The sequence below is a fragment of the Budorcas taxicolor genome, chromosome 4, assembly GCF_023091745.1.
Source record: "Budorcas taxicolor isolate Tak-1 chromosome 4, Takin1.1, whole genome shotgun sequence".
NCBI lineage: Eukaryota > Metazoa > Chordata > Mammalia > Artiodactyla > Bovidae > Budorcas > Budorcas taxicolor.
In genome coordinates, this window is record NC_068913.1 from 113,665,462 (window position 1) to 113,681,914 (window position 16,453).

At 47.8% G+C, this 16,453-nt stretch overlaps 1 protein-coding gene across 1 annotated transcript in view; it reads right to left on the reverse strand.

Annotated features, from left to right (window-relative positions):
* Positions 1 to 342: 342 nt before the first annotated feature.
* The window catches only part of ZNF777 (zinc finger protein 777), a 32,275-nt gene continuing 16,164 nt past the window's right edge, over positions 343 to 16,453 (reverse strand). The window contains exons 5-6 of the mRNA XM_052638599.1: positions 4,556 to 4,807; positions 343 to 1,668 (exon numbers count right to left, since the gene is read on the reverse strand). Coding sequence (XP_052494559.1) covers positions 509 to 1,668; positions 4,556 to 4,807 — 1,412 coding nt within the window. The 3' untranslated portion in view covers positions 343 to 508. The remainder of the gene's footprint in view (positions 1,669 to 4,555; positions 4,808 to 16,453) is intronic.

A 16,453-nucleotide genomic window follows, 5' to 3' on the forward strand; every position in this document is an offset into this window, starting at 1 on the left:
ACCCAGTACGAGGAAGCGGCACAGAAAAGGACTCAACGGAACCTGGCCACTGACACTGGGCACACGCCCCTCGGCCACCTCCTCAACCCCTCCCCTTTTACGACCAATCAAAAACGGCAAACAGGAAACGCTCGTCTTTTAAAAATTACTCTATTATTATCAAATAGAACCACAGTATCCAAAATGTCATTATAAAGTTCTATCCCCAACTAAGTGGCCCCGCCCTGCCCCTCCGAGTGGCCGGCGGCCAAATCACGCCCCCCGTGCTGATTGGTTTCATCCATTTTATTGTCAAGGAAATGAACAGCCCAAAGGGGGTTCCCCAGGTCCGCGCTAGCCCCCCCCCCACTGGGGCCCCCCGGGGGAGACGCGGCCGCCCCGGGGGGGGGGGGAGGGGGGAGAGGAGGGACGAAGGGAGAGGGGGTGGGGGAGGGCTCACGGCAAACGGGCTGGGGGCGCCCCGTGCCCGCCCGCTGGGCTCGGGCCGGGCCGTTGGGCCGGGCTACGCTCACTCGCCCGTGTGGGTCCGCAGGTGGTACTTGAGCGACTGCTTGTAGCGGAAGCACTTGGCGCAGTGCGTGCAGGGGTAGGGCCGCTCGCCCGTGTGCGCGCGCTGGTGCTCCAGCAGGTGGTGCTTCTGCGTGAAGCGCTTGCCGCACTCGGCGCAGTGGTAGGGCCGCTCCCCAGTGTGGATGCGCCGGTGCTCCAGCAGGTGGTGCTTTCGGATGAAGCTCTTGCCGCACTCGGGGCAGGCGTGCGGCCGCTCGCGCGAGTGCACCCGGCAGTGGTTGGTGAGCTTGGACTTCTCGCTGAAGCTCTTCTCGCACTCGGGGCACTTGAAGGGCCGCTCGCCCGTGTGAGTCCGCTGGTGGCGCAGCAGGTGTGAGGGGCGGCTGAAGCTCTTGCCGCACAGGCTGCAGATGAAGGAGACCTCGTGCTTGCCCGCGTGCACACGCTGGTGGATAACCAGGCTGATGTGCAGGCGGAAGCTCTTCTTGCACTCGGGGCACGTATAGGGCCGCTCGCCTGTGTGTGTGATCTGGTGCTTGGTGAGGCTGGACTTGTGGCTGAAGCTGCTGTCACACTCGGGGCACTTGTAGGGTTTGGGGCCGCCGCCGCTGCCACCGCCGGAGCTGGGCGACTTGGGGCGCGGCTTGAGCGAGTGCTTGGGGGTGAAGCTGGGGCCACGCTCGGGTGACGCGTAGCCGCCGCGGACGCGGTGGATGCGCTGGTGCAGCGTGAGCTGCTGCTTGTGGCGGAAGCTGACCTCGCACTCGGCGCACTCGTACGGGCCCTCCTTGATGTGGTTGCGCTGGTGGATGATGAGGTTGATCTTCAGCCGGAAGCTCTTCCCGCACTCCATGCACGTGAAGGGCCGCTCGCCGCGCCGGTTCCGCTGCTGCTGGCTGCCCGAGCCCCGGTTCTCGCCTGGGTGCCGCTCGCCGTGCGACGGGGGCGCTAGCCGCTTCACTGCTGGGTTCCCCAGCTGCAGCGGCGGAGGGCTCTCCTCGCCCTCGGGGGACAGCTCCCCCGGCAGTGGTGTCGGGTAGAGGCTGGCCTCGTACCTCCCGGACAGCTGCCCTAGGGACTGCAGGTGCTGCGGCAGCTCGTCGTCCTCCTCGTCTTCCTCCTCCTCCTCCTGCTCCTCGGTCTTGATCACGATCCCCTCTGCTCCGGGGGACGGGGTGTGGGGGAGAGAGACAAGATGCCGTTAGGTGTCTCCTGGCGCCCCTGACCCGGGTGAGGCAGACCCTTTGCCCACACACACTGCGTGTGCACCACCGGCCCCAAGCCTTCGCGCCTGCTCGCTAGCCACGGGGCTTAGCTCAGGAAAGTGGGTCCTGAGGGTGCCAACCTCTGGCTCCCTAGCCCCGAGTGCCTCCAGGAGGGCTCCGCGTGCGGGCTCCTTACCTGCGAGTCCCTGCCCGCTAGAGGTGCCAGGCGATGGGCACACGCAGCGCCCTCGTCCCCGCAGAAAATTCCAAAACAGGGCTCCGACCCGCCTGTTTTGGGCCTGGTCTGACCGCCCGAATGGGCGCTGCGTGTGACCCACGACGCTCCAAGCCCATCAACACTCCTGTCTTATTTTGGCCACTTGAGGGTCGGGTTTCTACCACGCAAGGGTCCTGACTCATCAAGTTGGCAATGTCTCGCCCTCTGCGGTCTCCTCTGCCTGAACTCGGCTCAGCCTTGCTGGCCTCCTTTCTGGAACTCACCTGCAGATTTCTCCTCAGGTGCCTTCACTGCCCCTCCGCCAGCAAATCCCCCCTCCTGAGGAGGGGTTGGGGTGGGGTGGGGGGGGTGTCTCCAAATCCTGCCCATTGCTTAACACCCAGCCCCAATCCTGTCTCCCCCGGAAAACCTTCCTTGGCCTTCCCAACCTGTATCCCTCAAGCCCTCCTGAGCCCACAGCAGGCGTGGGGGTGCCTCCTGAGGTAGCACTTCACCTCCATGGGTGGATGGCTCACTGCAGGCGGACTCCACTGGTCCTGACCCTGGAGCTGGCTGGGGTCTGAGGTAAGTGTTCCATGAACACCCCAAATGGTGATGTCCTCCTCCTGGGGCTCTGCCCTCTTGCCTAAGAGGTTGTCTGTTTTACAGGGTTCCTGGAGAACGTAAGTGGGAGAGTCCGCCAGCATCTGTGTGAATTTTCTCAAGCGCCTTGTTCTTACCTGGCCCTCTCTAAACAGAGTTGGGGAGCTCTATTCTTAGTGGCCAACTTTGTGTGACATGAGAAAGGCATTCACTTTTGAGTCCGCCTGTGATAGGGAAGATGTGACCGTCTGACATTTGTGGAGTTCTCAGGAGCAAACAACTAAACTTTTCCAGAACACTTTCCATCCACACTCTCTCATGTTCCCAATATCCTATCACAGGAGACGTCAAGCAAGAATTATCCCTGTCTCACAGACATGCGGCACCCAAGCTTGCCGCTGTCACGTAATGTTTCCAAATAAAGTAAATAAACTGAGACCTCTTCAGCACTTGCAACTGAAGGACCAGCTAGTCTGTCCCCTCAACTGACAGGGAAACTGAAGACGGCAGTGTTCGTGAGCTGGCCAAAGTCTTGTAAGTCTGTCAGTGACCGCTAGGCCACAGCACCTCCAGCCACTCCTCTACACCCTGTAAGTGTCAGTGTTAAAATTAGAACACAGGTGTGCCGAGTCCCAGCTCAGGCCTCCCTGGCTATGAGACAATGCTGCCTCAGTCCAGTCAGGATGCTCAGCAGGAAGTGACCCAGAACATCCCTGGAACATGATGCTTAAAAGATCAGGAAGGAGGAAGCAGCTTCGGAGGTTGGCAATTCATTGCCCTGGTGTTGATCCTGAAAATAGGGTTGTTATGAAAGGGAAAAGGGAAATACGGGCCGTAGAATATTGGAACTCTCCTTGGGTTTCAAAGTTGTATTTTCTTAACAAAATAAGAAGATACAGTTGGCCCTAAAATTCAGGGACTGAAATCCCACAAAGAATCTTAGAGTATTACTAAGTGGTACTAATAAAACTAACAGGAATGTTCACAGGGCAATCAATGCAAGGTAGCCTCACAATTTGCCTTGTGTCTTTCACTATTCTCTAATGAAGGACACCGCGGTATGTTAAAAAGGTTTCTCGACTATCATGCTATTAATTATTTAAAAATAAACAGTTAGATCCACATCGTTTGACCAAGAATAATGTCCATGATATTTTATTATTGTGTGCAAAAAGACAAACTGCAAGGGAATAAAATAAAGTGAAAAAAATTTAAATAATCATTTCTCCATATAAATATTAACTGATATGATGGCTAATGACTCCTAGTATACTAGACTTTGATAAGTCTAGTATAATCTTAATGATTCAAGAAAAGTTCAGGTTCATTTCATTTATGCATATAGTTGTACAATTCACGAGTAAAACAGTAGCTAAGTAGACTTAGTAGCTAAGTCTAGTAGTGTATTTAAAAAATACACCATGAGGATCACACGGGGCTTTTCCCAGGCCTGCATGGACGGGTCAGCATCACAGAAGCTGTCCTGGCAGTGCTCCTGAGAGCGCACTTCCTCGCAGGGAGCAAGGGTGTGCAGCCTGGTGACCCCGAAGCTTTGAGAGTAAACAGAAATGAGGCCTAGATTCCGCCAGAAAAAGACAGCATGGTCTCAGCCGTTTGCAAAGATGTGCGATCCAAGGTGGAAATCTTCAAGCCAGTTGAGGCTTCTAGTGTGACACAGGGATGACCAAGGACAGACATATCAGGAGACGGAAGTTCTCGCCTTGCCACCAGTGTGTGACCTTCTCAGCCTGCCGAGGGAGGGGGCAGAGAGATGATCTCTGCCATCCCCAGAGGTCCTCGTCTGACCTGGTCTTTGGCTGCAACGCCCTCTTTCCTTGCCCAGGGACGGATGCTTTTAAATCCCAGGGCAGGGGACCTGGACCTAAGGCCCTGTTTGGTTGGGTCACAACTGTTGAGCCCTCTGCGTCAGTGACCTCTCTGAAGGAGACCTCGGCTTTCCCCCAGGACCCCCCACCCTGCCCCCTCTGCAGGCCTGACGACACCAGCGCCCCCCACTCACCCGCACAGTTCCTCTGCTGCACCAACATCTGCTTGAGCTCGCTAAACTCGCCTGAGCCCTCCGTGGATGCCTCCAGCGGGTTTTCCGGCTCCTGCATGTCCAGGTCCGGCTGCTCGCCGCACGGGTCCCCCAGCTCCGAGTCCTGGAAGCCGTGCTCCTCCACCTGGCCCATCAGGGGCTCCGGCGTCTCCAGGCTCTCCGAGCCCTCGTCGTTGGTCTGCACCTCGATCTTAATCACGATCCCATCATGAGCTGAGAAGGCGGGCGGGTGGGGGCGGGAGAGGACAAAAGAATCCAGAACATGTTCATTCCACCTGCTCAGGTTTTTGCAGCCCTAGAATTTATATTTTCAAAAAGCCTTATTTTAGAGACCCTGAAGAAATATCCCGAGTTGGCGGTGAGTAGGCATAAAATTTTCTGGACACCGTGTAGCCTTGAATATAAACTGGAGTCAAGTTAAAATAGAGGCAGTTTGTTTCCACGACCCCTTGTACTTTTATAAGATAGTCATGGTTTCTTTTAAAGAGACCCCAATTCCTTTTCCCAGGTTGCTGCTGCTGCTAAGTTGCTTCAGTTGTGTCTGACTCTGTGCGACCCCATAGACAGCAGCCCACCAGGCTTCCCCGTCCCTGGGATTCTCCAGGCAAGAACACTGGAGTGGGTTGCCATTTCCTTCTCCAGTGTGTAAAAGTGAAAAATGAAAGTGAAGTTGCTCAGGTTAGGCCAGAACAAAGCCAACACCAACTCTCTCTCTCTCCACCTCAACCAAGTTAATCAAGACAAGGCTAATCATGTGGTTGGGCTTCCCAGGTGGCTTGCTGCTGCTGCTGCTGCTGCTAAGTTGCTTCAGTCGTGTCCGACTCTGTGCGACCCCAGAGACGGCAGCCCACCAGGCTCCCCTGTCCCTGGGATTCTCCAGGCAAGAACACTGGAGTGGGTTGCCATTTCCTTCTCCAATGCATGAAAGTGAAAAGTGAAAGTGAAGTCACTCAGTCGTGTCCGACTCCAAGCGACCCCATGGACTGCAGCCTACCAGGCTCCTCCGTCCATGGGATTTTCCAGGCCAAGAGTACTAGAGTGGGTTGCCATTGCCTTCTCCGTCCCAGGTGGCTTAGTGATAAAGAATTTGGCTGCAATGCTGGAGATCTGGGTTCAATCCCTGGGTGGGGAAGATCCCCTGGAGGAGGACATGGCTACCTACTCCAGTATTCTTGCCTGGGGAATCCCATGGACAGAGGAGCCTGGCTGCAGTCCATGGAGTCTTAGAGAGGCGGACATGACTTAATGACTAAACAGTGACAACAGTCATCTGGTCATTTGCACACCCTTTCAAGTCCTGGCCAGGTGTCCTATACTGACAGGCCAGAGGCCCCCCACCCCCTCCCCCGACCCCGCCCCAGTCCCTCTCCCAGCCTCCATTTATAGGCACAAGAGGGGGCCGCCGGGTTGTTTTTAGTTAAATAGCATCTGATTACACACATGTCCCTGACATTTAAAAAATAATCTACTTGTATGTCTGTTGTAGGCTAATTTCACATGTTGTTACACACAGGCATCACTTTACATAAATGGGATTATAGCACACATTTCTGGTTTTCAGTGCAGTATTTTTCCCCTTTTAATTTGCCTCCCCTTCCCCTCGCTCCTCACTTGACAAGTACAAAGGTCTCAGGTCACTCCCGTAAGGGACCTCACACTTTTCTCTGTGCTTATGGAATGATTTATCATAGCACGTTTACATTTCTTTTCTAGCCATTGGCTGCAAAAAACAAAACTGCCTTATACATAATCCTCTATGTTCCTTTCTCACTCGAATATACTGTGGAAATCCCTTCACGGCAATTTCTGTAAGCTAATGCAGCCTTTTAAAAGCTGAGAATATTCCACAGTGAGGATCATACAGCAATGTGTTCAATCATTTCCTTACTGACAACATTCACTTTTTGCTCCTAGGCTTTTGCCCTGGTGAACAGCACTGCCGTAAACATGTGTTTATTTATATCTCTAACCAAAAGGAGTGCTTTTATTTTTAGGAGAGTGGCAGGAGTGGGACTGCAGGGTCAAAAATTAAAAATATTTTCGATTCTGACAGGTGTCATCAGCCTGCTTATCCACAGGGCTGTGACAATTCACATCTCTACCAGCACTTTCCCCACGTCCCCGGCAGAAGACATCACTGCTCTTTTTAACTTTCCTCGGTCGGATGGGTACAAAGTGATAACTTACTGATACTTTAATAGTTCTGCTTCCCTGATGAGGGTAATGTGAGTGTCAATCCTTGGTCTTTGAGAGTGGATTCTTTGCGAACTGTGTTCTGTCAATCGGTCAGAGACCTTTGATTCCTGTATTAAAGATAACCTATTTCTCTTACTAGCATTTCAAATATTTCTCCCAAATTCATCATTTGTCTTTGCCTTTGTGTTACCTTTTATCATGAAACTTTCCTACAGTTTTCATTTCATCAGTTATGTCCCTTCCCCTTTTTATGGCCTGTGGGTTTTCTATTTTACGGGAGTTAAGCAGGGGGTCTCCTCTGGCCCTAGGTGGTTCATCTGGTCTCCCAGATTTTATTCCCAGGTCCTTATCATTTTATTTTTTACCTTTAGATCTTTATTCCACCCGAAATTTGCTTTCATCTTGTGTATAGTATGAGGTAGGGGCTCCACTTTATTTTCTTGCATATGGATAGAGCTATGCCAGCATAAATCCCCTCAAATCACTGTGTTAATTAGGGAAACTGTAAATGTACAATGCATGAACATACTCATCCTTTGAACATTTATCCCATAGCTATTTACTGAGCACCAACCACATGCCATGTGTGTTCCAACGGTGGAACACACGAAGGAACAAAACAGAGCTCCCCGCCTGCCTACATCTCACATAAGGCAATGAACATAATTAATAAACTAGATGGTGTGTTACAAGGCGTAAGTGCTGTGTTAAAAGAAACGGGACCAGGATCCCAGTGGATGAAGCTCCTCACTGTCCTTTGCCATGTCCCCTCGTCCCGCCCGAATGAAGTAGACCACTAATCATACTAGCAACTGATGGCACATGGCCTAAAGCTGGGTTCTTTCTGATGCCTGGCAACCCTTTAATTCCTCTCTGATCAGCCGCCTAACTAAGTCCCAAACGATGGGGAGCGCCCTGCATAGAAAACAGCCCGACAGCCTTCCACGCAGCCGAGCCTGCTTTCCCTCCGAACTGAGCCACTGGAGAAGTCTTCATCCCACTCTCTGTCTTACAAAAAAGATAAGTCATCCACACTTACACCCTGGCTTCCTCCTGCTCCAGCTTGACATCATCGCCTGGCCTCCTGTGTCCCTCCTCTGGCCTCCCCTCTTCTGGGCTCTCTACTACATCACAACCGTGGCTCCAGCATCAGAAAAATATCTTCCCTGACTTCAGAAACTCCTGGAAATATTTTGCTTGCCTTCTCCCTAAGATAATTTTTTAAAACCAGGTACTCATTTGCACCTTCCTGAATAAATACATAAAATGCTTCAATCGCTGCAAAAGATGTAATTTCTGGAGTATTGTAAATATTGATATTTTAAAATAAACTCTTCCATTGCCATTTAATGTTGCCAATGGAATCTTAGAACTCTGGCAATTTAAAACCTACCATTATTCACTTAAAAAATACATGAACAAGTTCTTCTTTGATACTCGAAATTTTAATATCATTCCTTTTCACCTTGGACTTCTATTTCCGTTCCCACTTTACCCACAGAATTTTATCCTTAATAGAACATATTTTTGTGCTCAGATGCCTTTTACTGATCACCTCATCTACCACTCTGCCACAGAAATGTGCATGTAAATGGAAAGATTAATTTTGCTTTCATTTCTAATAACCACAGGGCTCTAAGAGTTACTTTTCTGCCTGGTTTAAGTCATCCTTAGTTATTACTATTGTGGAATGAAAAATAATTATTCAAGATGGGAAACCAAAAACCTGGAGGAAGTGAATCTCTTACAAGGATGGATAGGGACTTTTCCCCCAATTAGTTCACTTATCTGAGAGTGAATATTCTTATCTCTTGAGTGAGACAGGGTTCAGAATAAATTCTATTCCTACTTTTCATTTTTATAAATATAACCATTGGGAGAGCTCATTTGCATAGATCTGGAGATGGGCTGGCGGGAGCTTTGTTATGGAATCATCCCTCTATTCTGTGAACTTCTGAATTACAATGCTGCAAAAGCACATGGTTAACATATCATCAAAAGCTGTTTTTAATGACCTATTAGCTGACAACTTAATTAGGTTCTCTTTCAATTCTGTTGAAACTCAGGTATTCCAAATATCTGACTTCCGAAGGAATTCACCATCCAGACCCCTGAGCCATGCACTTATGGTCCCCATCCCTGCCACAGTCTAGCTTGTGTCTTTGTTTCATGACCCCAAGGGCGTTTTATACCTCAGAGGAACACTCCACAGTAAAGCAAGATGGGCAGGAGGTGCCTGTTCTTTATTTTCAATAGTGGGAGACCCAGGAGCTAAGGAACAGCACTGCTGGGACTGCAAGCGTCCAGCGCCCTCGATGATGTGTTTTATGAAGGAGAACAGATGGACGAAGACTTGGAAACAGGACCCACAAATCCATCTGTGTTGTGCCTTCTGGGAAAGCCACTTGTACCCCCTGGGCATGGGTGTTCCAGCCTGAAGACCACAAAGCCTTCCCATCCCTTTGTTGTTCAGTCGCTAAGTCACGTCTAACTCTCTGCGACACCATGAACTGCAGCATGCCAGGCTCCTCTGTCCACCACTATCTCCTGGAGTTTGCTCAAACTCATGTCCATTGAGTGATGCCGTTGAGTGATCCAACCATCTCAAACTCTGTCGTCCCCTTCTCTTCCTGCCCTCAATCTTTCCCAGCATCAGGGTCTTTTCCAGTGAGTCAGTTCTTCACATCAGGTGACCAAAGTTCTGGAGCTTCAGCATCAGTCCTTCCAATGAATATTCAGAGTTGATTTCCTTTAGGATTGGCTGGTTTGATCTCCTTGCTGTCCAAGGGCCTCTCGTGAGTCTTCTACAGCACCACAATCAATTGTTCGGCGCTCAGCTTTCTTTATGGTCCAATTCTCACATCTGTATGTGACTGCTGGAAAAACCATAGCTTTGAGTATGTGGACCTTTGTCGGCAAAGTGATGTCTCTGCTTTTTAACGTGCTGTCTAGGTTGGCCATAGCTTTTCTTCCAAGGAGCAAGCGTCTCTTAATTTCATGGCTGCAGTCACCACCCGCAGTGATTTTGGAGCCCAAGAAAATGAAGTCTGTCACTGCTTCCACTTTTTCCCCTTCTATTGGCCATGAAGTGATGGGACCAGATGCCATGATCTTCGTTTTCTGAATGTTGAGTTTTAGCCAGCTTTTTCACTCTCCTCTTTCACGTCCTCCTTTAAGACGCTCACTGCACCAGACGTCCTAGGTGGCTCTCAGCCCATCATGAGTGTGACTCTCTGTGAACCCAAGCCGTTGTCTGCTCCTCTGTGGCATCTAATTCTTTTCCCCTTGAAATGGGCAGCAGCTGGTAGACATTTCTGTGCCTCTCCCCTACTTTCTGGGGCGCAGAGAAGCCAGTGCTTCCCACTGAAAAGTTCTCTCCGCACCGAACAACTTTTGAGAAACAGTACTGACAACCAACATCCAGACTGCATTCATAAGCAGTACTCTGTTCTCCCATTTAGAAAAAATTAATCAAAGACAATTACATTGTGGGAACATAGTTTATGACCAAAGGTAGCATTTCAAACCATTGGAAAGGGATTAGGTAAGTGGAGTGGAGACAACTGGCTTCCTGACTAGAAGAAAAAACAAAAAATCTTCACATATCTCACCTCAAAATAAATTATGGATGAATAAAACTTTAGACATAAATAATGAAATCACACTAGGATTAGGGAAAAAAAGCACAGTTTTTTCCCCCTCCCCCAGCCCCTCTTCCTTCCTTTCTATAAACAATGTTGAGCTGAGGAACTGGCTACTCTGAGACCCTCTGGGACTTCAAAGATTCCTTCCAGAAGCTACCTGGTCAGTTACACCAAACATATTGAATATGCACAATACTATAATCTTTAGTATAATGTGCAATCAACCATAACCTTTTGGTGTAAATTTTCTGGAAAAAAAATTTGTAGATTTGCCTTGACATTGTTTGGTGATAAGAAATATTTAATTTGTGGTTGGTTTTTAATCTTGCAACTACATTTCTTCATAAGAACTCTTCTGAGATGGGAAAAATTTCTGCTACAAATTGTTTTCAAAGGTATTAAATGTTGTGAACACATTTAATTATTAATGTAGCGGGTATAATGTTATTCTGGGAGACAGTTAAACATTTAATTATTTACATTTTGTAATTTTCAAATAAAGACATCAAAGATATATTTTTGGAAAAAGCAAGTTGCTAAACAATGTACTTCTATACCGTCTGAAAAAAACTTTTTTAACAATGAGGAAGCATTTATTCCATAATTAAGGCTCTGTGTACATGCGTTTGACTACATGCGCATGAACTGAAAGGGATAAGCTGCTCTTTTTTTTGGCTATGCTGTGTGGCTTGTGGGATCTCAGTTCCCCAACCAGGGATCGAACCTGGGCCCTCCGCAGGGAAAGTGTGGAGTCCTAACCACTGGACCTCCAGGGTGGTCCCGAGCTGTTGACTCTTGAGAGAGAATTATGGAAACTTTCACTCTTTCAGCTTTTTTTCTTCTTGAATTATGTTGATGCAACTTCAGAAGCTCATTGGAAAGTGAAAACCCGCATTGCCACGTTAACTTTCTCCACCAGCTCAAAGCACAGAAATGATGGCTGACACGGGCTGTCCAACCTTCTCATGGGTACAATTTCTGTTAGATTTTTTAAACTTTGGTATATTAATTTTTAAAATCGTCTTTTAAAAGTTTATATATGCACATAGGTCGGAGGGTTGAAGAGTTCTTAAAAACTCACTTTTAAAAAGCTCCCCACCAGCCTTCAACTTGCTCCCAGAGGCAGTCACTTCCCATCCTTCTAGCTGATTCTTTTGTCATTCACCTTCATACCTCTCTGTAACAAAATGACACTGCTACTCCCTGAGTTTTCAGTTTAAACGTTATCTACTGACTTCCTAGAGCTGGAGGTGAGGACCATCTCTTCCTCATCCATCCACATCTTGTCCAAATCCCTGATTCTTCCCAGTTTGTAATTCTGGTTGGGTTAATAATGGGTGTTTTCGTTATGGGATTATGAAATGCCATTTAAAACTGAATCATGTAGCACACTTATAAGTACTTTTCTATGCCTGTAAACACTTTTCGATTTCCCTGGAGGTTGTTTTCTTTTCTTTTGCTTATTGGTGTTTAGTCGCTCAGTTGTGTCTGACTCTTTTGGCAACCCCATGGACTGCAGCCCGCCAGGCTCCTCTGTCCGTGGGATTTCCCAAGCAAGAACACTGGAGTGAGTTGTCATTTCCTTCTCCAGGGGATCTTCCTGACCCAGGGATCAAACCCAAGTCTCCTGCAAGTCTCCTACATTGCAGGCAGATTCCTTACCACTGAGCCACTGATGAAGCCCCTTCTTTTGATTAACCTGTTAATTACCACTCAGTCGGCTCCAAAGTCTCCCCTGACCCTTCCTAAAACTCTCCTCTCAAAATATCCAAGCATAATGGGTATTTCCTCAGGTTTACCGACTTGAAAATTTTTCTTCAAATTCATGCTCCAGTCTGGACTTGTGCCTCCAGATCCACAATGTCTTTTGGGGATCCCCTTTGGGATTCCTTCACCTGTCTTGTGTTGGAGCTCCTTACACCTCTTCCTTGGTTTATTTCCTCACTTGGCAAAGTACGTGCCTCAGCTTGAGGAAGGGAGTGTGGCAGACCTTGAACATCTCAATATCTTGATTTCATTCTCATATCTAATTAGATGATTCTGGTTAGATATCAAATTCAACAAGGTTGGAAAATACTTTCCAATTTTATAATGTTTAGTTCAGTTCAGTTCAGTTGCTCAGTCATGTCCGACTCTTTGCGACCCCAGGAATCGCAGCACACCAGGCCTCCCTGTCCATCATCAACTCTCGGAGTTCACTCTGAGTCAGTGATGCCATGCAACCATTTCATCCTCTGTCGTCCCCTTCTCCTCCTGCCCCCAATCCCTCCCAGCATCAGAGTCTTTTCCAATGAGTCAACTCTTTGCATCGGGTGGCCAAAGTACTGGAGTTTCAGCTTTAGCCATCATTCATTCCAAAGAAATCCCAGGGCTGATCTCCTTCAGAATGGACTGGTTGGATCTCCTTGCAGTCCAAGGGACTCTCAAAAGTCTTCTCCAACACCACAGTGCAAAAGTATCAATTCTTCGGCACTCAGCTTTCTTCACAGTCCAACTTTCACATCCATACATGACTACTGGAAAAACCATAGCTTTGACTAGACGGACCTTTGTTGGCAAAGTAATGTCTCTGCTTTTGAATATGCTGTCTAGGTTGCTCATAAGTTTCCTTCCAAGGAGTAAATGTCTTTTAATTTCATGGCTGCAGTCACCATCTGCAGTGATTTTGGAGCCCCAAAAAATAAAGTCTGACACTGTTTCCACTGTTTCTCCATCTATTTCCCATGAAGTGATGGGACCAGACGCCATGATCTTCGTTTTCTGAATGTTGAGCTTTAAGCCAACTTTTTCACTCTCCTCTTTTACTTTCATCAAGAGGCTTTTTAGCTCCTCTTCACTTTCTGCCATAAGGGTGGTGTCATCTGCATATCTGAGGTTATTGATATTTCTCCCGGCAATCTTGATTCCAGCTCATGCTTCTTCCAGCCCAGCGTTTCTCATGATGTACTCTGCATAGAAGTTAAAGAAGCAGGGTGACAATAGACAGCCTTGACGTACTCCTTTTCCTATTTGGAACCAGTCTGTTGTTCCATGTCCAGTTCTAACTGTTGCTTCCTGACCTGCATACAGATTTCTCAAGAGGCAGGTCAGGTGGTCTGGTATTCCCATCTCTTGAAGAATTTCCACAGTTTCTTGTGATCCACACAGTCAAAGGCTTTGGCATAGTCAATAAAGCAGAAATAGATGTTTTTCTGGAACTCTCTTGCTTTTTCCCTGATCCAGCGGATGTTGGCAATTTGATCTCTGGTTCCTCTCCCTTTTCTAAAACCAGCTTGAACATCAGGAAGTTCACGGTTCATGTATTGCTGAAGCCTGGCTTGGAGAATTTTGAGCATTATTTTACTAGCGTGTGAGATGAGTGCAATTGTGCGGTAGTTTGAGCATTCTTTGGCATTGCCTTTCTTTGGGATTGGAATGAAAACTGACCTTTTCCAGTCCTGTGGCCAGTGCTGAGTTTTCCAAATTTGCTGGCATATTGAGTGCAGCACTTTCACAGCATCATCTTTCAGGATTTGAAATAGCTCAACTGGAATTCCATCACCTCCACTAGCTTTGTTCGTAGTGATGCTTTCTAAGGCCCACTTGACTTCACATTCCAGGATGTCTGGCTCTAGATGAGTGATCACACCATCGTGATTATCTGGGTCGTGAAGCTCTTTTTTGTACAGCTCTTCTAGGTATTCTTGCCACCTCTTCTTAATATCTTCTGCTTCTGTTAGGTCCAGACCATTTCTGTCCTTTATTGAGTCCATCTTTGCATGAAATGTTCCCTTGGTATCTCTAATTTTCTTGAAGAGATCTCTAGTCTTTCCCATTCTGTTCTTTTCCTCTATTTCTTTGCATTGATCGCTGAAGAAGGCTTTCTTATCTCTTCTTGCTATTCTTTGGAACTCTGCATTCAAATGCTTACATCTTTCCCTTTCTCCTTTGCTTTTCGCTTCTCTTCTTTTCACAGCTATTTGTAAGGCCTCCCCAGACAGCCATTTTGCTTTTGTGCATTTTTTTTTAAGGTAAAGAACTTTAAAGGCATTGCTCTGCTGTCTGGTAGTTTTCAATACTTCTGAAATGTCCAAAGTCATTCTAATTCTCGTTCCTTTGTATGAATGTGGATTTTCTCCCAGAAGTTTATCAGATCTCCTGGGTCCTCAGCTGTTTTGCAAATCCTTGCTCAAGTATTTAAGGCGACATCAATTTTTACCCATTGTTCTGGACAGTTGGTGGCTCTTCAACCTGGAGAGTTATGTCTTTAAGTGCTGGGAGTTTTCCCTGAGATCTTTCATCACTAATTCTCTCCTCCCTGAAAATCTGCTATTCTTTTTTTCTGATTTATCTATTATCTGGATGGTGAACTTCCATCTTTTGATTTTCTTATTCTCTATTTTCTTTTGTTCTATTTTCCCGGGTCATATACTCAATTTTATTAAACACTGCTCAGTTCAGTTCATTCACTCAGTTGTGTCCGACTTTGTGACCCCATGAATCACAGCACGCCAGGCTCCCCTGTCCATCACCAATTCCCAGAGCTTGCTCAAACTCATGTCCATAGAGTTGGTGATGCCATCCAACGATCTCATCCTGTGTCATCCCCTTCTCCTCTTGCCTTCAATCTTTCCCAGCATCAGGGTCTTTTCCAATGAGTTGGCTCTTCCCATCAGGTGGCTAAGGTATTGGAGTTTCAGCTTCAGAATCAGTACTTCCAATGAATATTCAGGACTGATTTCCTTTAGGATGGACTGGTTGGATCTCCTTGCAGTCCAAGGGACTCTCAAGAGTCTTCTCCAACACCCCAGTTGAAAAGCATCAGTTCTTCAGCACTCAGCTTTCTTTATAGCCCAACTCTCGATGACTATTGGAAAAACTACAGCTTTGACTAGATGGACCTTTGTTGGCAAAGTAATGTCTCTGCTTTTTAATATGCTGTCTAGGTTGGTCACTGGAGAAGCCAATGGCACCCCACTCCAGTACTCTTGCCTGGAAAATCCCATGGATGGAGGAGCCTGGTAGGCTGCATTCCGTGGGGTCGCGAAGAGTTGGACACAACTGAGAGACTTCACTTTCACTTTTCATTTTCATGCATTGGAGAAGGAAATGGCAACCCACTCCAGTGTTCTTGCCTGGAGAATCCCAAGGACGGTGGAGCCTGGTGGGCTGCCGTCTATGGGGTCGCACAGAGTCGGAGACGACTGAAGCGACTTAGCAGCAGCAGCAGCAGCAGGTTGGTCACAGCTTCTCTTCCAAGGAGCAAGCGTCTTTTAATTTCATGGCTGAAGTTACCATCTGCAGTGATTTTATAGCCCAAGAAAATCAGTTTGGTTCTCGGTTATCCGTTTATATTAAAAGTGAGTACTCAAAAGTGAATTGCAAGTCTGGTGCATCCAGGTAGGGTGTGGTTTCCCAGCAGGATGGTTTGGCTAGGTCATTTCACTGGGAAATCTTTTGGGCTGGCCCTGACAGTCTCCAGATAAGAGTTTCCCAGTACCCTGCCCTGAGGGTTAAAGCTGGATGTGAGCATAATCTTGGGAGTCAGGTTAGGGAAGAAAGCTGGAGATTTCAAGATCTGTCTGTAAGCTTCACTCATTCCCTTGTTTTCAACATGGTACCCATCCTCTCAATTGTGCCTGGTGTCCATGTCCAGAGATGCTTCTGTCTTCAGAGAATAAGCCGTGGTCACCCAGCAGGGTTGGGTGAGGCCATGGAGGGAAGTGGCAGTGTTTAATGGACTCTCAAGATGCTTGACTAGTGCTGTGCTTTTAGCTTCACTTTTACCCCCATTTCCAAAGCTACCTGGTATCTCTGGTGCTGCTAGTTGCCGGGTCTTGAGCAGGGTTGGGGTAGACTGAAGATTGGGTTTCCTCCCAGCTTCCTTGACACCAGTTTTGGATTCAGCTTTCTAAATCAGTGACCGCTCAGCCATCTGCTCTTAGCCTTCCAAAACTCAGCTGCTGCCGTCTCCTCGTCCATTCCTTTAAAAAGTCCCTTCACTCTTGTTTTAGGAGGAGGGGGGGAGGTGGGAGTAAGT